This window comes from Tamandua tetradactyla, chromosome 16, assembly GCF_023851605.1.
Source record: "Tamandua tetradactyla isolate mTamTet1 chromosome 16, mTamTet1.pri, whole genome shotgun sequence".
NCBI classification, from domain to species: Eukaryota; Metazoa; Chordata; class Mammalia; order Pilosa; family Myrmecophagidae; genus Tamandua; species Tamandua tetradactyla.
This window is the reverse complement of record NC_135342.1, coordinates 75700349-75722266: the sequence shown is the minus strand read 5'-3', so window position 1 is coordinate 75722266 and position 21918 is coordinate 75700349. Positions and strand designations below refer to the sequence as shown.

Here is a 21918-nt window from a genome sequence, read left to right as displayed (position 1 = left end):
TCTTGTAATTTCTTCCTTTACCCACTGGTTGTTTAAGAGTGTGTTGTTGAACCTCCACATATTTGTGAATTTTCTGGCACTCTGCCTATTATTGATTTCCAACTTCATTCCTTTATGATCTGAGAAAGTGTTTTGTATGATTTCAATCTTTTTAAATTTGTTGAGACTTGCTTTGTGATCCAGCATATGGTCTATCTTTGAGAATAATCCATGAGCACTTGAGAAAAAGGTGTAACCTGCTGTTGTGGGGTGTAATGTCCTATAAATGTCTGTTAAGTCTAGCTCATTTATAGTAATATTCAAATTCTCTGCTTCTTTATTGATGTTCTGTCCATTGAGGAGTGTGGGGAATTGAAGTCTCCAACTATTATGGTAGATGTGTCTATTTCCCTTTTCAGTGTTTGCAGTATTTGCCTCATGTATTTTGAAAGCATTCTGGTTTGGTGCATAAATATTTATGATTGTTATGTCTTCATGTTGAATTGTTCTTTTTATTAGTATATAGTATCCTTCTTTGTCTCTTTTAACTATTTTACATTTGAAGTCTAATTTGTTGGATATTAGTATAGCTACTCCTGCTCTTTTCTGGTTGTTATTTGCATGACATATCTTTTCCCAACCTTTCACTTTTAAACTATGTTTATCTTTGGGTCTAAGATGTGTTTTCTGTAGACAGCATATAGAAGGATCCTTTTTTATTATTTATTTATTAATTAAAAAACTAAACAAAATAAAACAACATACATAATCAGTAATTCACAGTATCATCACCTAGTTACATATTCATCATTTCTTAGAACATTTGCATTAATTCAGAAAAAGAAACAAAAAGACAATAGATAAAGAAATAAAACGAACACAGGAAAGAAAAAAAAAAAGATTATACCTATCATACCCTGTACCCCTTGCCTTCATTGATCACTAGCATTTCAAACTAAATTTATTTTAACATTTGTTCCCCCTATTATTTATTTTTATTCCATATGTTCTACTCATCTGCTGACAAGGTAGATAAAAGGCGCATCAGACACAAGGCTTTCACAATCAGACAGTCATATTGTGAATGCTGTATCATTATACAATCATCTTCAAGAAACATGGCTACTAGAACACAGCTCTACATTTTCAGGCAGTTCCCTCCAGTCTCTCCATTACATCTTGAATAACAAGGTGATATCTACTTAATGCGTAAGAATAACCTCCAGGATAACCTCCCGACTCCGTTTGGAATATCTCAGCCATTGACACTTCATCTCATTTCACTGTTCCCCCTTTTGGTTAAGAAGGTTTTCTCAGTCCCTTGATGATGAGTCTCAGCTCATTCTAGGGTTTTTCCTCAATCCCTTGATGCTGAGTCTCAGCTCATTCTAGGATTTCTGTCCCACTTTGCCAGGAAGATCCACACCCCTGGGAGTCATGTCCCTCGTAGACAGGGAAAGGGTGGTAAGTTTGCTTGTTGTGTTGGCTGGAGAGAGAGGCCACATCTGAGCAACAAAAGAGGTTCTCCTGGGTGTAACTCTTAGGCCTAATTTTAAGTAGGCTTGACCTATCCTTTGTGGGGTTAAGTTTCATATGAACAAACCTCAAGACTGGGGGCTCAGCCTATAGCTTTGATTGTCTACACTGCTTGTGAGAATATCAAGAATTCAACTTGGGGAAGTTGAATTTTCCCCCATTCTCATCATTCCATGAAGGGGACTTTGCAAATACTTTTTTATTCACTGATCAAATCACTCTGGGATTTCTCAGGGCATCACTCTGGACAAACCAACAAAATCTCATGTCCTACTCAAGGTTCCATGTACTTATGGTGTTCAATTAAGCTGTCTACATAAGTTATATTAGTTAATGCACTAGTCAAAATATAAATTTTATACCAAATATACGTTTTTTGCTTTAGTCTCACACATAAGGTGACATTTTAAAATATTAATTACCATCTATCTTCAGCGCCCTGTAGCGCAGGTCTCTTGTTGACTAGTTCTCACTTTGTTTGTCTTTCAAAATTTTAATCTCTCTGTCAATTGTGCAAGACAACTTGGCTGGATAAACAATTCTGGCCAAAAGCCTTTCTCATTCAAAATATATGTATAAATGATGTATGTATAAATATATCATACAACTGCCTTCTTGCTTCCATGGCGCCTTTTGAGTCATCTGAGCTCAGTCTTACATGTTTTCCCTTGTATGTTGTAGACTGCTTTTTTCATGGTGTTTTTGGGACTTTCTGCTTCTGTTCCACATTTGACAGTTGGATTAGTATGTGTGTTAGAGTAGGACTACTTGGATTTATTCTATTTGGAGTTTGTTAGGCCTCTTTGATTTGTATATTTATATCTTTTATAAGGGTTGGAAAGTTCTCTATATCTTCAACTAACCTTCCTAGCCCTTTCTCTTCCCCATTCGGGCACCAGTGATTCTTATATTTGAGTGCCTTTTTGTTATCCATCATTTCTCTAAGATCCAGTTCCATTTTTTCCATCTTTCTTGCCGTTTACTCTTTTGTGCGCACTAGTTCAGTTGTTCTGTCTTCTGTCTCAGTTATTCTTCCTTCTGCTTCTTTGAATCTGCTATTGTTTGTCTCTAGTATATTTCTAATTTGGTCTACTGAATCTTTCATTTCTGTGAGAGCTCCCATTTTTCTATTTAATCTTTTGAATTCTTCTTAGTGCTCTTTTAGTGTCTTCCTGATATCCTTTATTTCTTTATAAATATCATTTGAGAGTTCTGTATTCTGTATCCCATCTGGTGTTTTGATTTGGTCGTTTTGCTGGGCCATTTCTACTTTGATCTTCACATGCTTGGTGATTTTCTGTTGTGTTTGGGGCATTGAATTATCTCAATAATGTTATTTTGCAAGTTAGTTTCCTTAATTCATCTAAAGTTTTGTATTTATTTGGTTTTGTGTTTAAGGTTTCCTTTTGTGCTTGGTGTGCCAGTAATTCTCTGCCAAATTGTAGGGGGTACAATTCTACTTTAGAGTCTATTAAAATCTAGACAAGGGTGCATGGATAGTTCATTCTCATATTGCCCGCCACACTGGAGACCCAGGCTAGACTCCCAGCCCACGCACTTAATAATAATAATCATATATTTTTAAATATGAAAAAAAAAGAAAAATACCTCAACAGTAGTAGGCCCTAAAGTCAGGAGGAGACACCCCAAGATATATTGGGAATGAACTCAGACCGATGCCTACAGAAAGGAGAGGAAATAAATAAGAAATAAAATATTAAAATAAAGATATATAAAAGTAAAGTTATGAAATAAGAAATAATAATAAATAGAAAGAAATGTCTTAAATGAAAAGTGCCAGACTGCACTTACCATTTCTTCCCATCAGGTGGTGTTCCTGAGGCATCTCTCCTCAAGCCCACCTTTCCCCGACTGCAGCTGCCTACTGGGAAGAGGGCATGTGTGATGGGGGGCAGAGGAGTGTCTGTTCCCAGCATGAGATGGGGTAGCCAACTGCAGTGGCTGGAGAAGCAGCTGAACCACAGCACCCGGCAGATCTGCCATTTACTGTGTCCGGCCGGGCAACTTTCCCCAGTGCCCCAGCAGTGTGGGTCTTCGTGGTGGATGGCCAGGCATGTCTCTGGGCTTCCTGTGCTTAGCACTGACTGTGGAGCCGCTTGGGAAGGCCTCCCCAGCCAGAAACTGGGACAGGCTGGAACAGAGGGGTGGTCAGTTCCCTCAGATCTTCAATTCCCCATGCACCTCCATCTGCTCTTGGTGGGGTCAGAGCCTGTCAGACCCACCCTGCTCTCCCTGTTCCGATCCCCTCACGTCTCTCCAGTAAACAGTGAAAATCCTCTTTGATCACTCACTCCTCGAGACTGCAGTCTGGGTCATTCTCTCCCTGTCTCCTATCTTGACCCACGGAGCAGGGTGGCTCCAGTCCTCCCCACTCCCCTATCTTCCCAGAGCTCTGCCTTAACTGTTTTTTGTGTGTCTAGCGGTGAGGCTCTTATTTCATTCTTTTCCATATGAACATACTGTTACTGTAGCACTATTTGTTGATTTTTTTTTGGAGAGCATGGGCTGGGGAATTGATCCCAGGTCTCCCATGTGGTAGGGCGAGAGTTCTATCACTGAACTACCCGTGCACATTTTCTTCCCTCTTTTTAAAGGATGTCCTTAGTGAGTGAGTTATTTGAGCCAGAAACTAGTGTCATCTTTAATTCTTCCATCTCCCTCACCTCTCACACCTCAGCCCTCACCAAGTACAGCCCCTTGTCTCTGCTGATCATCTGTTCAGTCATTATTCTCCATTGTTAGTGCCACCATTGTAGTCCATTTTAACATTTTCTTACTGAGAACCCTGTAACTGACTTTTAACTGGTCTCCTATTTTGTCCTCTCTCCTAACCCACTTTCCATACTACAGCTAGATTGATTTTTCCAAAAGTTTAATTGTTGTTCCCTTTCATGGCTTCCTTTGCGTATAGAACAAAGTCTAAGTTTCTTAACTCATATTTCTAGGATTTCATGGTCCTAGTTCCTACCTATCTTTTTAGCTTCCCCAATAACCCCACTCCCATTCCTGCATGTTCTTTTCTGCAGTTATACTAAACCATTTTAGTTCCTGGAGCCTGATATTTTTTTCTCATAAGACTTTGTACTTACTTTTTCCTTTGTTTAACTTAGAAATTTCCTATCTCCACTTACTATTTACTATACCAGGTTTTGTTCATACTAGGCTTTACTAGCTTAATTTGTTGTTTCCTCTTCCTTTTCTCCTTTCCCAGCCTAGTTTCTCTTAATATGGTCACTCTGAACTCCAGGAGCAGCATGTATTTCATCTAACATTAAATATTTTTTACTTTATGACAGTTTTTCTTACACTTTTTGCTTCCACGTTCTTTTACACTCTTAAACATTATTGAAGACCCCAATGAGCTTTTGTTTATGTGGGTTATATCTACCAATATTTACTGAATTTAGAAATTAATACAAATTTTAAATCACATTAATTTATTTAAAAATTACATGTTAACTTAAATGTTTATTTTTCATAAAGATGTTTTCCAAAACAAAAGGATGAAAATAGTGACATTGCCCTTGCATTTCTGCAATTTCTTCTAATGTCTAACTTAGTAGAATACAGCTGGACCTACATTTATTTTGTTGCCACACTTGTAGCCTCTGGATGACTCCACTGTATCCCTGTGATAGAATAAAAGTGAGCAAGACAAAGTTTTTTTTTTAATTAATTAAAAAATTTTTAAAAAAATACCAAAAAAGAACCAAACGCAAACATTCGTAACTTTTCATCATTCCATTCTACATATATAATTGGTAATTCACGATATCATCACATAGTTGCATATTCATCATCATGATCATTTCTTGGAACATTTGCATCTATTCAGAAAAAGAAATAAAAAGAAAACAGAAAAAAATTCATCCATACCATTACCCCCAACCCCTCCCCCTCACTGATCACCAGCATTTCACTCTAAATTTATTTTAACATTTGTTCCTCCTATTATTCATCTTTATTCCATATGTTTTACTCTTCTGTTGATAAGGTAAATAAAAGGAGCATCAGACACAAGGTTGTCACAATCACAGTCACGTTGTGAATGCTGTATCATTATACAATCATCTTCAAGAAACATGGCTACTGGAACACAGCTCCACATTTTCGGGCAATTCCCTCCAGCCTTTCCACTACATCTTGACTAACAAGGTGATATCTATTTAATGCATAAGAATAACCTCCAGGGTAACCTCTCGACTCTGTTTGGAATCTCTCAGCCATTGACACTTTATTAAGACAAAGTATTTTTATTATTAAGAAAATAGTTTTGACCTCATGGCCCCCTGAAAATCTTGGGAACCTCTAAGTATTCCTGGACTTCGCTTCTACTTAGGTTCTTCTCTTTGACTATGTGCTATGCAAGTAGGGCCCAGGTTTGCCATGCTCACTGTTGGATCCTTAGTGCCAGGGACATTGTCCTCCAGTGGACTGTACTCAGGAATCTATTGCTGAACTCATTTTATTCACTCAATTGCTCTGTCACTTTGGTTCTCTAGGAGTAGGTATCATCAGGTCCTAGAGACTTACACCATGTACATAGACGAGAATCACAGTCTGTGGGTGTTCCTTTTACCAACTCCACCAGGGCATGTGGGGCTTAGTGTTTTTCATGTAATGTCTTAAGAGTATAATTCTGATTTGGGCTTAGCTGATACTGAGGGGAAAGCAAGCATACATTAGTTATTGTTTTGGATCTTTGACATAAGAGATCAAGGTATGCATAAGGGATGATATGGATTAATGTAAACTAAATAATGAAATACTTACTGCCTTAAATTCTAAAAGTCTAATTCTTTGTATTTTCTACTTTGCCAGAAGATGTAGGAAAATGCATTGTCCCTGTTTTTTTGTTGTCAAAGGACAAGTTTAGGAAAAATGCATAGCAAATATTTGTTCTGAAAAGGCCATACCATTTGTAATCAGGAAGACATCTTAGTTGATCTTAAATTCTTGCCAGAAAAATTCTTACCATTTATATGAAGAAAGGACATTTAAAGTGGCGATGAAGCAGGATAAAAAGAAACAGCATGTGGCATATCTTATTAATTATGTGTTATCTGGTTTCCATGAAAGCCTTAATTTTGAAAGAAAGGAAAAGATATGCTTATTATTACAACTATAAGTTTAGTGTTTGCGGAATGTCATTACAGCAGATCATCTACCATGTTATCTGACCCCCCTTTAAATATCAGTAAGTGCAAGCACGCTCATTATGACTCTGCTAAAATTCAGAGTCTTTGACTGTCTTTTATCTTAACACTCTTTGGCGTACTCATACTTTTTGCCATAGTAATAGTTGTAGGACCTGAGACCACTAGGACATTTTAACTTTTATTTTTTAAACGAAGTAGACTTTGAATTTCATGAGTATTCTTTTTTTTTTTTTTTTTAATTTTTTTATTAATCAAAAAAAAGAAAAGAAATTAACACAACATTTAGAAATCATTCCATTCTACACATGCACTCAGTAATTCTTAGTATCATCACATAGATGTATGATCATCATTTCTTAGTACATTTGCATCGATTTAGGAAAAGAACTAGCAAAACAGCAGAAAAACATATAGAATGTTAATATAGAGAAGAGAATTAAAATAATAATACTAATAATATATATATATATAAAAAGGAAAAAGAAAAAAACAAAAACAAAAGATACAAACACACAAACAAACAAACAAAAAACCATATTTCAGGTGCAGCTTCATTCAGTGTTCCAACATAGTTACATTACACTTAGGTATTATTGTGCTGTCCATTTTTGAGTTTTTGTATCTAGTCCTGTTGCACAGTCTGTATCCCTTCAGCTCCAATTACCCATTATCTTACCCTGTTTCTAACTCCTGCTGGTCTCTGTTACCAATGATATAGTCCAAGCTGATTCTCGAATGTCGGTTCACATCAGTGGGACCATACAGTATTTGTCCTTTAGTTTTTGGCTAGACTCACTCAGCATAATGTTCTCTAGGTCCATCTATGTTATTACATGCTTCATAAGTTTAGTCTGTCTTAAAGCTGCATAATATTCCATCGTAGGTATACGCCACAGTTTGTTTAGCCACTCGTCTGTTGATGGGCATTTTGGCTATTTCCATCTCTTTGAAGTTGTAGATAATGCTGCTATAAACACTGGTGTGCAAATGTCCGTCTGTGTCTTTGCCCTTAAGTCCTTTGAGTAGATACCTAGCAGTGGTATTGCTGGGTCGTAATCCATTCTGCCATTCTATGTCTTTTGATTGGGAAATTCAGTCCATTAACTTTTAGTGTTATTACTGTTTGGATAATATTTTCTTCTACCATTTTGGCTTTTGTATTATATATATCATATCTGATTTTCCTTCTTTCTACACTCTTTTCCATATCTCTCTCTTCTGTCTTTTCGTATCTGACTCTAGTGCTCCCTTTAGTATTTCTTGCAGAGCTGGTCTCTTGGTCGCAAATTCTCTCAGTGACTTTTTGTCTATAAATGTTTTAATTTCTCCTTCATTTTTGAAGGACAATTTTGCTGGATATAGGAGTCTTGGTTGGCAGTTTTTCTCTTTTAGTGATTTAAATATATCATCCCACTTTCTTCTAGCTTCCATGGTTTCTGCTGAGAAATCTACACATAGTCTTATTGGGTTTCCCTTGTATGTGACAGATTGTTTTTCTCTTGCTGCTTTCAAGATCCTCTCTTTCTTTTTGACCTCTGACATTCTAACTAGTAAATGTCTTGGAGAACGCCTATTTGGGTCTATTCTCTTTGGGGTGCGCTGCACTTCTTGGATCTGTATATTTAGGTCTTTCATAAGAGTTGGGAAATTTTCAGTGATAATTTCTTCCATTAGTTTTTCTCCTCCTTTTCCCTTCTCTTCTCCTTCTGGGACACCCACAACACGTATATTTGTGCGCTTCATATTGTCATTCAGTTCCCTGATTCCCTGCTCAAGTTTTTCCATTCTTTTCCCTATAGTTTCTGTTTCTTTTTGGAATTCAGTTGTTCCATCCTCCAGTTCACTAATTGTAGCTTCTGTCTCTTTAGATCTACCATTGTAGGTATCCATTGTTTTTTCCATTTTTTCTTCTTTGTCCTTCACTCCCACAAGTTCTGTGATTTGTTTTTTCAGATTTTCTATTTCTTCTTTTTGTTCAGCCCATATCTTCTTCATGTCCTCCCTCAATTTATTGATTTGGTTTTTGAAGAGTTTTTCCATTTCTGTTCGTATATTCAGCATTAGTTGTCTCAGCTCCTGTATCTCATTTGAACTATTGGTTTGTTCCTTTGACTGGGCCATATCTTCAATTTTCCGAGCGTCATCCATTATTTTCTGCTGGTGTCTGGGCATTTGATCAGATCTCCCTGGGTGTGGGACCCAGCTGGTTGAAAGGTTTTTCTGTGTAATCTCTGGGCTCTGTTTTTCTTTTCCTGCCCAGTAGGTGGCGCTCGTGGCGGTCGTTTGTCTGCGGGGCAGTCGGCCCGGGAAACTGCGCGTGGAGGCGGGGGTCGCTGGCCGTGGCTTGGGGGAGTGCTGGTCCAAATTGCCCAGCTGGCCCGAGACGCCAAGCGTGACGGGAGGGCCCCGCTATCCAATGTTCCCAGTCAGACCGGGGAGCCACGTGCGTGGAGGGGACCCCAGACGCCAGCCACCCCAGCCGGGAAAACGTGCACCCCTCGGGTATCTCACAGCAGTGGATTCTCCCTACCCATTCAGCCGTTCCAGAATGGGGTATGCTGTCTTTTTTGGTCTCTGTCGTGACTCCGGGAGCTGTTTCGTATTGTTTCTGTTTCTTTAGTTGCTTTTCTGGAGGAGGATCTAAGACCCGCGCGTCTTACTAAGCCGCCATCTTCTCCGGAAGGGCTCATGAGTATTCTTATATTGTGAATTTTTTGGCTTATTTTATATGGCTTATGCGGGTTGCCTAATAATAGTGTTGCGTAGTTATGATGTATTTTTAATGGAGGCAAATTAGAAAATTACTTTGCCACCAAGCATTTACCAGATAACCTTTCTATGGAATGGAGTCTTTGCTAGTGAGATTACTAGTTTGGTTGTGCTGTGGTTTTAGCATGTTCCTTAAAGAAAAAATTTAGTAGAGGGTTATAGCTGCTTACATGTGATCTTTGTAAGGTTTTGGTGGGATAATAGGCTTCCCTTTTATCAAGGAAGAGGTCTTTTTATTTTTCATTTATTTTCTTCCTTAGTAGGTAGGACCAGGAGAAGCCTGTTTATTTGTAAATTTTATACATGTAATTTAACTGTTATTGCTTCCTAATACAGTAACACATTAAACTCATTTCTGTAGAAATAAGTGTTTAAATTCTATGTGCCACAGACTTTAAAGTATTATGGGATGAAATATTTTGCCCTTTTCTTCCTTTTAGCACAGCATTCTGAAATTTTTTGGTCACTGCAATGATCTTGATCGGGAGATGAGAAAATGCTTAAAGAATGAGGTAAGAAAAGTGCCAAAGAATGAAAATGGTTGAACAATAGGACAGAATATCTATATATATATATATATATTTAGGACAGAATATTTTTGAACAATATTATATATTGTTGTCATCATTAAATTTTTTCCAAATTTTAGTATAACCGAGAAAGTTGACTTCATACATATAACGTCTCCGAAAACTAGTGGAGAAATGAAAGCCTCTTTGGGGATAGTTTTAGAGCATTTGCATTTTTTGGCCATGCACACAAATGTAAACAACTTCCTTATTATAATCGCTGCAACTCATCTAGACAAGTTTTTTTTTTTAATATTTTTATTGAGAAATCTTCACACACATACAGTCCATACGTGGTACACAATCATTGGCCCATACCATTGTCATATAGCTGTGCACTCATCACCATGACCATGCTTGGAACATATACATCACTCCAGAGGAAGAGATAAAAAAGAAAAAAGAAAAAAACCCGTTGTTCTAGTTTGCTAGCTGCCGGAATGCAATATACCAGAAACAGAATGGCTTCTTAAAAAGGGGAATTTAATAAGTTGCTACTTTACAGTTCTAAGGCTGAGAAAATGTTGCAATTAAAATGAGACTATAGAAATGTCCAAGCTAAGGCATCCAGGGAAAGATACCTTGGTTCAAGAAGGCTGATGAAGTTCAGGGTTTCTCTCTCAAGTAAGAAGGCACATGGCAAACAGGGTCAGGGTTTCTCTCTCATCTGGAAAGTCATGTGGCAAACACAGCATCATCTGCTAGCTTTCTCTCCTGGCTTCCCTTCAGAGAAGCTCCCCAGGAGGTGTTTTCCTTCTTTATTTCCAAAGGTCGCTGGCTGATGGACTCTCTGCTTATTGTGCCTATGTCGTTCTGTTCTCTCTGAATCTCTCTCATTCTCCAAGATGTTTCCTCTTTTATAGGACTTCAGAAACTAATCAGGACCCACCCAAATGGGTGGAGACACATTTCCCCCAATCCAGCCTAACAACTCTTGATTGGGTTACATCTCGAGGGAGATGATCTAATTACAGATTCAAACATACAGTATTGAATAGGGATTATTCTGCCTTTACAAAATGGGATTTTGATTAAAACATGGCTTTTCTAGGGTCCATACATCCTTTCAAACCAACACACCCATACATCCCAAACCCCTCACCCCTCCCTCTCACTCACCCCTAGTATTTCAGTCTAACCAGTTTTTTACCCTTTATCCCTCCTATTATTTATTTATTTTTTATCCTTATTTTTTTTTATTCATCTGTCCATACCCTGGATAAAAGGAACAACAGGCATAGATTTTTACAATCACACACATTGTAAAAGCTATATTGTTATACAGTCATCTTCAAGAATCAAGGCTATTGGAACACAGCTCAGCGGTTTCAGGTACTTCCCTCCCGCCATTCTAATCCACCATAAACTAAAAAGGGATATCTATATAATGCATAAGAATAACCTCCAGGATAACCTCTTGACTCTGAAATCTCTCAGCCACAGAAACCTTATTTTGTCTGATTTCCCTCTTTGCCTTTTGGTCAAGAAGGCTTTCTCAGTCCCATGATGCTGGGTTGTGGCTCATCCTGGGAGTTCTTTCCCACATTGCCAGGGAGATTTATACTCCCTGGGAGTCATGGAGTCATGTCCCATGTGGGAGTCATGTCCCATGTATTGTGGGGGTAGGGGGAGGGCAGTGAGTTCACCTGCTGAGTTGGCTTAGAGAGAGAGGCCACATCTGAGCAACAAAAGAGGTCCTCCAAGGGTGACTCTTAGGCATAATTATAAATAGGCTTAGCAAGAATAAGTGTCATGAAGGCAGAACCCCAAGATGGAGGGCTCAGACTATTGAATTGGTTGTTCCCACTGCTTGCAAGAATATCAGGAATTCCCCAAACGGGGAAGTTGAATATTTCCTCCTTTCTCCCCAGTCCCCCAAGGGGACTTTGCAAATACTTTTTTATTCACTGTCCCTATTACTTTGAGATTTATCAAGGCATCACACTAATCTGAACAAACCAACAAGATCTCATGCCCTGTTCAAGATTTTGTGTATTTATGGTATTCAATGAAACTAACCATAAAAGTTAAATTATGTAATGTACTACCCAAAATACAAATTTTGCACCGAATGAACATCTATCCCTTTAGTCTCACAGAGAAGTTGAAGTTTTAAAAAATGGACCATATCCATCCTTTACCCTGTATTCTGGGGTTAATCCTATCCAATCAGCTCCGTTCTTATCTCTATAGATGAATTTTAAGGTTTAGGGAATTGAATCTTTTCAACAGAAATACTGGGCTATGGGCAACTAAAACTCTTTGGTTCCTAATTTCCTTATACATAAAATGAGTTGGTTAAGCTTAGACTCTTTCCAACTTTAAAATTCTGATTTTCTCTGTAATTATGGTAGGTACAAGCCACAGGGTTTTTATTTTTACTTGTTTGGGAAAACCATCATCTAAACCCAGTTTTAGGCTGTGACTTGGAGTTGGACAAAAAGCTAAAGCTCCTAGTCCATTGTCTTTCCCAAGTACTGCTAAACAAGCAGAGCACATCTTGAACCTTTGAAAATAAATTCCATTCCATTTTTTGCCTTGTTTGTACATCTGCTAACCAAGCAGAACCCATCTTATACCTTTGAAAATAAATTTCATTCCATTTTTGCTTTGTCCATCAGAGTTTTAAGAACCTTTAAAAATGTATAACTACTGAAAATCAACCTTCCTAGCTTCATTTTCTGTTTTTGAACTGTTGTTTTTTTCCCCTTATTAGCCTAATAAGGGGAAAAATATTGTACCTACTACTCATGAAAGTATTAGGTACAATATTGGAAGCTATCAAGCATCTTATCTTTCTTTATTTTGCGTATTTTTCACTCTAGGGCTTTTTAGTTTTCTTTCCTGGAATCCATTTTCAGTGTGCTATCTATATTGTTTGAAATACTTTCTGGAGTTCTCAGTTAAGGGTCAAAGTTTTCTTTGTGTGCACATATGTGTACATGTATAAGTGTTCTAAAATTATTTTGAAAACATTTTTTCTGTTTTTCTAAGTCCTAGTTTATATGGAAACTAAACCTAGGGTTGTGTCCCTGTTTTAATAAGCTTATGGAAAAATAAAGCTTGTAGTATTTTATTCAATATGATTGTTTATTTTTCACATGCCCTTTCAGTTAGTCATATAGGATAGCTTTTTCCTATGTTTAGATATTTTTCCCCCATAGTTCAATAATTTTGCCATTGGTTTGGTGAGGAGATCTTCTAATGAAATTTTCTTCCCAGGTGGTTCTCAGCTCTGTTAGTGAGTATTTGGTGGAATGTTGTGGATAGACTATATTTTAATTTGCTCTACAACTTACTTTACTGGCCTACTTTTTGAAATATTACCTACTGAAGACATACTTTCAAGATCATCATTCCTTATGTATAATACTAGTACATATCCTTAATCCATAATTAATCCATAATTAAGGATATGTACTAGTATTTTCGCCAGACGGGCTATCTCTCCATCTTCTAAAATAGTGGTTTTTGAAAATAAAACTTTTTTAAAGTAATAAGATCTTTTGTTCCCAACAATTTTAAAAGGAAACTTGATGTATGGCTGATAAAAAGAATGATTTCAGTTGAAGGGATCTAATGCTTTTTCTGTAATTAGAAGTGGCCCTTTATGAGGGAGAAAAAAATGTTTGAGAATTGTCATTCCAGAAGAAGATATGTTAGGATTCTAGAATCAAAACTTTAGGCCTAGGAAACTTGTTAATTGTTATCTAGACCAATTTTTATATGTGAGAATACTGGCCCAAAAGAATGAAGTAACTCAAAATCATTTTGCCTCCGGGAAGGGAGGGTGGGTGGAAATTAGGTCAAGTCCTTGTTTAGTTCTCTCACTTTGATTTCTATGGCCTCTTTGGCCATATCTTAAAAGATTTTGATGTTTGGCCATATCCTAAAAGATTTTGATGTTCAGTTATTCCAATATTCTTAAGTTTTTGTTTTTGGTATTTTTTTGTTTTCTGTTTTGATTTTCTTAAAGTTTTACTTTTTTCCCGCTTTGTCCAGGAATCCTTCATTCACCTTTAAAATATGTTTATATTGGTGTATATATTACAAGCCTATAAGTATACACATATATATAAATATTTATATTCAAGTTTCTCTCCTTTAAACATACGTTAATAACCTTATGGGTCTTTTTGTTTTTTAGAAATTCTAAGTACTTTTTCTAAGGGATAGGCTCCTGTTTTCCTGTTAATTTATAACCTGCTGGCCAGATTAGAATATTAGGCTTCTAAGGTGAAAACTGCATCTAGAGCCAATTGATGACAGAAACATTAGATTTTGGGAGAATCAACTTTGATCTTTGTCATGATGAGAAAAAACCCGAGAAGTTTAGTTGATCTTAAGTGCTGATAGTGTAATATGGTCACTGTGCTGGTTTAAAAGGAGGTATGCCCCCCAGAAAAGCCATGTTTTGATCAAAATCCCATTTCATAAAGGTAGAATAATCCCTATTCAATACTGTATGTTTGAAACTGTAATCAGATCATCTCCCTGGATGGATGCCTTAGATTGGACATTTCTATAGACTTGTTTTAATTGGGACATTTTCTTGGCCTTAGAACTGTAAACTAGCAACTCATTGAATTCCCTTTTTAAAAGCCATTCCATTTCTGGTATATTGCATTCCGGCAGCTAGCAAACTAGAACAGTCACTAAGACCCAATTTGTTCTTTTCGGTAATATTTGTAGAAATTTAATGTGTCTGAGTCACAAGAAATCATAGGCTTACGTAGTCCACATCTGCCAGATTATTTCTAGAGGACTTTATTTAATTCTGCTTGTGATACTTTTTATGAGGAACATTGACATCAATATGCTTTCTAAAATAAAAGGCATTTTTTACATAAGACATTAGAAAGTAGAAGCCATATTCTTTGGAACAGTTATAGAAACCAGGGATGTTCAGCCTGAAGAATAAGCCTAGGTATTCAGTGGCTTACCTGTAATAAGACATTTGGAAGATTTTAGCGGGCCAGAAGAAATAGAAGGCAGTAGGAGAATTTACAGGAAGACATGAACTTTGGAACAGGTAAAATTGTCCAACAATAAAAACAGGGTTCCTCTAAAGGTAGAGTCCCTCTAACTAGCAGAGTAATATGACCTGGGCAACAAACAAACCTAGTTCATGCCTGGATATTTACTTAATCCGTATTTTGGGAAGAAATTAATTCAGAAAGTATTTAGGCCCGTGTTAGGACATAAGTGCTGTACTATATTGAATGAAATTATGTTACATTTCCTCTAAGGTCACTGTTTCAAATCTTAGATTCATTTGAAATGGTAGAAAAAGTCAGAACTTTGGCAGTAAAAGCATTTTTATTTTATAAATATTTCTTAAGATTTAATTCATGTAAATAGTGTTGTAATCTGCTGTCTCTTTTCTCTTCCCTTTCTTCCTTTTATTTTCCAGTATGCAGCAAAGAGAACCAAGAGCAGGGAGCATGGCAATGCGATGAGAAAGAGACTTTTTAATCCTCCAGAGGAATCTGAAAAGTAAATTATGTTTTCACTGGATGCCTTGGCTGAGAGAAGACCTAAAGACTCTTGTTTGTTAGCTGAAGCATCCTGTTACATCTCCATGGTCCTTTGACTAAAAGATGCGACCCATTTTTGAACCATGTAATAAAGGGGATCCTAGAATCTGAATATGTGTTGCATGGAGGCTTTAGTAATAGTAGTATCTCCTGCTAACAAACCCGACTTCTAATACGTTCCTTCCTTTTGTCTGTAGCCAGTTCACCTCTAAGTAACTTATCTCCCTCAATAAAATAATGTATTTTAATCATATTTCTGAGACCTGTGTTAATATGTAAGTCAGCAGCTTCTAGCCATTGCCATGGGAGGACCTTGGTTTTCTTGTCTGATGAGGAGTCAGGGGATAGATTGTGAGTTCCAGCCAGTGGAATTTTGTGTATAATGCCTAGCATGAGGGCTTGTTGGCGTCAGTATTAATAAGTAATATCTCCGCCACATGAGGTGTTCAGGAGACTAGACAGTCACCTAGTTAGGTGATTATAGAGGTTAATAGACTTTAGATGAAGGGATTGGGGGAAGAAGTAGAATTAATTCTGAAGTCATGATTGAGATTGTATTATATTACTCAGTTTCCCTGAAACGTCAAATAGCACAGACATAGGTACAGAAATGAGGTATTTTGCCTTTAGAGGTGTGTAGTAAACTGACCATTTGACTATTTTGTAGTAGGGTGGTGAGTGCCAAAATTAGATTGATGAAAGAAAATATAGAAGAGGTATCCATGCCCAGCCTTTAGGGAGAAGGGGGCCATTCCACGAAAGCTACTTAGAAAAGATAGCCTTTGACAATCTGAGTGGAAAACGGTATTTTTTGGGGAACTGTAGATTGTATGGCATGACTGGAATATGGAAGCTGATGGTAGAGGAAGACCACAAATGGCTTTGAATTCTGATGGAATTTTACCTTCAGTGCTGTGATGACTGGTTGCAGATTCTAATATGTTGATTAGAATTTGGGAAGGGAGGGTTAGTTGGAAGGATGATGTGTTTCAGTTTTTACTGTAGTGAGATTTTTATGGTTGTAGTTTGGTGGATAAGTTGGAAGGAAAAGGGAGATGGACTCAGGGAGAACAATTAGATTTTTGCTTTAAGTTAGGTGAAAAATGAGGGCCTGAGTGAAAGAAGTGGTTTTGGAGATCAAGAGGAGAGACTGAACTTGAGGGGAGTTTGGCTATAGAAGCATCATGACTGAGTAAGGGTAGGATTTAAGGAAAAGTCTAGGTTTGTGCTCGGATGCTGATGGTACCTGCCCCAGTAGGGTAGGAGTACTGGTGTGGTGTGGTGTGATGTACTGAGTTTCAGATGTGTGTGGGAGATGTGGGTGGAGGCCACAGAGAGTGCTCAGATCTGGAGCGTGTTGGAGTTGCATGGACTGAATCAGAACTGGGGGATAACTGCATGCAGGTGGCAGTTATAGCCCTTTGGACTAATGTCCATAGTCAACTGAGGATTATGGTTGTGTGTGTGTGTGCACACGCGCATGTGAGAGAGAGGGTTGTTATAAAGAGCAAAGTGAAACTTTGGGGATCACTTAATTTTTCTTTTAATTATGTAAGTAATACATTAGTACATTTTTATGGAACGTTGAAACAATGTATAAGTGTAAAGGTTGGTATCCTTGTCCACACCCTGGTACTACTTGACTCCCTAGAAGTATCTAAAACTGACACTTAGGTGGATTTTCCATGTGTTTATATAAATACATTTAAGGACAGGAAGAGGAGCCCCATATGTGGGAAAAAGGATGCTCCAAAACATACCACGGAGAGTGGTGTCACAGATTGCCAAGGGGGTTAATGAAGAGGGAGTACCATTGGATCAGAGTAAGGGCTGAGGTGCCAGTTGATTTGGTTCTTCTGCCAACTGTGACCTTAGAGCCACTTTAGTGGTGTAGTGAGGAGTGATTGGAAGCTGAAGTGGAAATGTAGGAGAAAAGCAGATTTGAAACAAGAAAATGGTGGTAATACTTGGGAATGGGTTTATACTGAAAAGAATGCCAGAAAAGAAGGAGGGATTAATTTATGGGGAATGATATCTTTGGGGATATAGAAATAGATGAGATTCTGGGCCTACACTGACAATAATTTACTTTTTCTAGAAAGATCAGACACTCTAAAAACTTGAAGCACTAGAGAAAATGTAAAGGATTCCTTTCATAGAGCAGTGAATTCTATTTTTACAGAATGCACTGCTTTACTTTCTACAAAGAATTAAGAGCACAGGCTTTGTTTCTTCTTCCTGAGGGCCAAAATCTCAGACATATTAATACAACACCCATTACTAGTGATATACCTGTAAATGTTTAATAACTGGCTTTGTGGGGAAAAGGGTCCTCATATGTAGCATTTGTTCATTTTCTGTGGTGTAAATACTCCTCTGCCCTGGCTGATTTCATGCTGTCTACCTGGCATCACTGAAGGTGGGGTGGGAAGAGATTTGCGCAGTAGGTGCTCCTGAACCGGTACCAGGGTGGCTCCAGCGCACCACTGCATGCCGCTGCCATGCGGAGGAGCCGGGAAGAATGATCAAGACAAGTGCTTGCCCACCGTAGGCACCTTCTTCACCTTCAGCATTTTTCCAGTTGAAAGACCTAGAACCTGAGGAGTATACTAAAGCAAGACTGTTATAACTTCTGTGACAGAGCAGCTCTAGTTCAGGACCACTGGGGTGTGTCACTTTGCAGAAGACAAATAACCATAGCCCAGTGGGTTTAGAAGAGAAAGAGGCTGGCCTCTGCCATGATAGTAGGATTTGAGCCCCAGGATTTCAGAAGTTCAGATGCTGCTGGCCTCCTGCTGCCTTTCCCACAGTCACATCACTCTGGCAGCCAACTCAAAGACTGGGGATCTTCAAAAGATGGCATAAGCTATTTATAAGGATGTCACCTAGCTGTGCGACTTCTGACAAGGTGCTCAGCCTCTCTGGACTTCAACTCCTATTTTTTTTCCCCATATATTTACTTTTTTATGGATTTGTTAATACTTGTCATAGAGTAATCCTGTCCTAGTGGTCTGCTGTCTGCATTTCTTTCTGTTGTCACACCACCTTCTGGTTTAGGGCACGTCTCCAGTCTTGCCTATTTGTGAACTGTGGAGTCCATTATGGATCAAAGTGAGATTTCAGTTTTCTCTTTTTTCAAGCAAGCACACATTCCTTCTGAGGATTTCTAAGTTGTTCTCTTTTTTTGCCACTTTCTATAGAAGCCTGAGGCTAGAGAGAGATTGGAGTTGGGGAGGGAGTGGTTGTCTCCGTGTCTTCTGTCTTTACCCAGTCTCCACAGTATACCTGGCACTGTACTAGGCACTGGTCCTATGATGAACAAGATGGGCCAAGCCTGCCCTCATGCAGATCTGTTCAGCAGGAAAACAACAGGCAAATCAAGTAACAATTCAAATGCAGTGGGAAAAACACCGACAGGTGAGGAGGGGTGGTCAGGAGAGGTCTTGTGAGGAATGAAAATTTAAGCTAAAACCTGAGAGATGAGTCAGGGGAGGGTGGGAGAGCCTTCCAGGCAACAAAACCGCTTATACGAAGAACTGAAGTTGGGGTAAATGTGATGGGAGCGAGGGACTTTTTTTTTTGGATTCAAGGTTTTATTAAGTCATACATGCACTAGCAAAAGATCAATGTAAAAACTCTCCACAGTTCTGCAACTGTCAATTTAAAGGATTTTGTTCCAGTGGTTGAAAGGCCCAACATTGTATTCTTGCCAGTGTGTAAGATGCATAGAACATAGCTAGCACTGGTACTGAGTTTACAGAACCTCCCAGACCCAAAATAGCATTTTTAGGAAAAGCAATAATAGACGTGTGTCCACGTAGGTGAGGTAAGTCTGGGAGATGATTCAGGGCAGGAAGGACCACTATGTCCTGTTAAGGAGTTTGTCTTCTTCTGAGTCCAAGGTGAAGATAATAGGGTTTGTGCAAGTTGCAGAGCAAAGTAATAGATTCCAGTCTGTGCCTTTGGGTCATAAATGACCATTTTTTTAAAAAACATTTTTATTGATAAATTTTTATACACATACATTCCATACATGGTATACAATCAGTGGCTCACAATATCATCACGTAGTTGTGTATTCATCACCATGATCATTTGCATCACTCCAGAAAAAGAAGTAAAAAACTCATACATACCTTACCTTTTTCTCTCATTGACCACTAGTATTTCCATTTACCCAATTTATTTTACCCTTTGTCCCCCCTATTATTTATTTATTCTTTATCCATATTATTTTTACTCATCTGAAGGACCATTGCTTGAAGAGCTCAGGTCAAGGTTTTCCTGAGAAAATGCTGTGAACCTTGCTGTTCTTGGCATAACAAGTTTATTAGTGCTTCATTGCAAGAAGCACTACACAACCTTTTTTTTTTTTGCATGGGCAGGCACTGGGAATCGAACCCGGGTCTCTGGCATTGCAGGCGAGAACTCTGCCTGCTGAGTCACCGTGGCCTGCCCAGCACTACACAATTTTATTTAAGAGTGAGGATAGAAAGTTGAGCTTTTTCTGAGTTTCCATACAAGGATTTTAAGATCAGGTTAATTTCCAAGGAACTTTTAGCTTAAGATAGAAGAGCTTCTCAAAGAAGCAGCTCAGGCTGAACAAAATGTGTTATGTCTTTGATGCATGCCAAGTTCCAAGTGAGCAGCTGTCTTTCCCTTATACCTTGAAATTGAAATTAGGACCCTTTAAGTGATGTTATATCCGGGGATCTATGCATGCCTGAATCCTATCTGAATCCATAGTCATGCCTGCCTCTCCTGCTGAAGGAGATGTGTGCACAATGGAGACTGGCAAGAGAAAGCAAAGGGATACTTTATTTTACCTTCCCCTGCCTCAGTGGACTCAAGCTGGAGCAGGAGGCCTAGGCTGGAATCCTTTGAAATAGTTTCCTTCTCCTAAGCTCAAGTCTGATCCCATCAGCATCTGGTCCCACGGGAAGATGGGAGATTGAAAACACGAGAATGTTGGAGAGACAGAGTAAGAGAACAAGTTGGCTGAGCCTCTTGTGGGTAGAATAGAAACTGGATCAATGTCTTGAGAAAAGAGTGCCACATGCATGTGAATGAACTTTATTTGTGCTAACGTTGCTATTTTAAAAAATGAACTATTTCACATTTACAGAAAAGTATACAGTATGAACACCCAATACCTCCTGTGGTAGGAGGCAGTCCTAGCATGTCCTGCCCTTTCCTGGGACCCACAAATCCATCCTTTGCTCAGGACCACACTCAATTAGCACACTTCCCTAATAGATAAGGAAACTGTTGGGACATTCCTTCCCCTGCTGACCCAAGCATGATATTCACTGGACACACGATCTCTGGTGGGCATGTTTTATGGCATCCAGCTCACAGCCTGGCATATCTGTCCTTGGTGGGGAGAGCGGGGTTCCTCCACTTCAGTTCGGACACAAGGAAGGACTTCGTGCATAAGACATCTCCCTGTGATGGCCACAGATTGAGATCCACTGGCTGTGGGAAACCAATAGTCCACTAGTGAAGCTGACTGATTACTCTTCTCCATGTGAGTAAAACATCTTTCCGTCAGAGCCTTTCCAACAAAGTCCAGCTTCTGTTGGCGACCCTGATGCCTGTATTGCAGTGGGTTGACATTTTAGGTGTCTCTCCTGACTGACAACTATCTAGATTTGTTAATAATATTTTGCCATTTTGTTTCAGTTTTTTAAAAATAAAACATTATAAATATGCGTGAAGCTTCTTGTGTAGCTCACCCCAATCCTGTTCCCCTCCTTCCTTTGTCAGAGGTAACTACCACCCAGACTTTAATATATTTCATTCCCATACATGAGTCTATACTTACAATATATATTGATTTCCATAAACAATATATTATTTTGCATGTCTAAGCATTTTGCTTAGAAGGCAACATGATATACATAGCCTTCTGTAGCTTGCTTTTTCATGAAATATATTGATTCATGAAGTCCTTGTTCATTTAACTACTATATAGTATTCCATTGTATGACTATACCACTGTTTGTGTATTTTTCTGGTGATGGCTATTTAGCTATTCAATGTTTGCTATTATAAATGGCGCTTTAATGAGCAGTCTTACAAATGTCTTCTTGTAGTCATTTGTGAGTGTCTCTTGTGTACGTATCTTAAATACCTTCTAGTAAAGTATTCAGCCTTACTAGAAGTTGCTAAATTGGACCCCCAAATGATTGTACACTGTTAATTAATACATCTTAATAGTATTATGATTTTATGTATATGATGTTAGTATATCTCCATTTAGTCTGGTCTTTTATATTTTTAAAGACAATTTCATTTTTTTTTTCAAGATCTGGTACATCTTTTGCTAGACTTGTTCTGAGGTGATAG

The 21918-nt window shown here is 38.3% G+C and overlaps 1 protein-coding gene across 1 annotated transcript in view; it reads left to right on the top strand.

Moving 5' to 3' along the window:
• The window catches only part of CMC2 (C-X9-C motif containing 2), an 85540-nt gene extending 69720 nt beyond the window's left edge, over nt 1-15820 (top strand). Inside the window, exons 5-6 of the mRNA XM_077133120.1 lie at nt 9905-9976; nt 15447-15820. Coding sequence (XP_076989235.1) covers nt 9905-9976; nt 15447-15533 — 159 coding nt within the window. The 3' untranslated portion in view covers nt 15534-15820. The remainder of the gene's footprint in view (nt 1-9904; nt 9977-15446) is intronic.
• The last annotated feature ends 6098 nt before the right edge of the window (nt 15821-21918 follow it).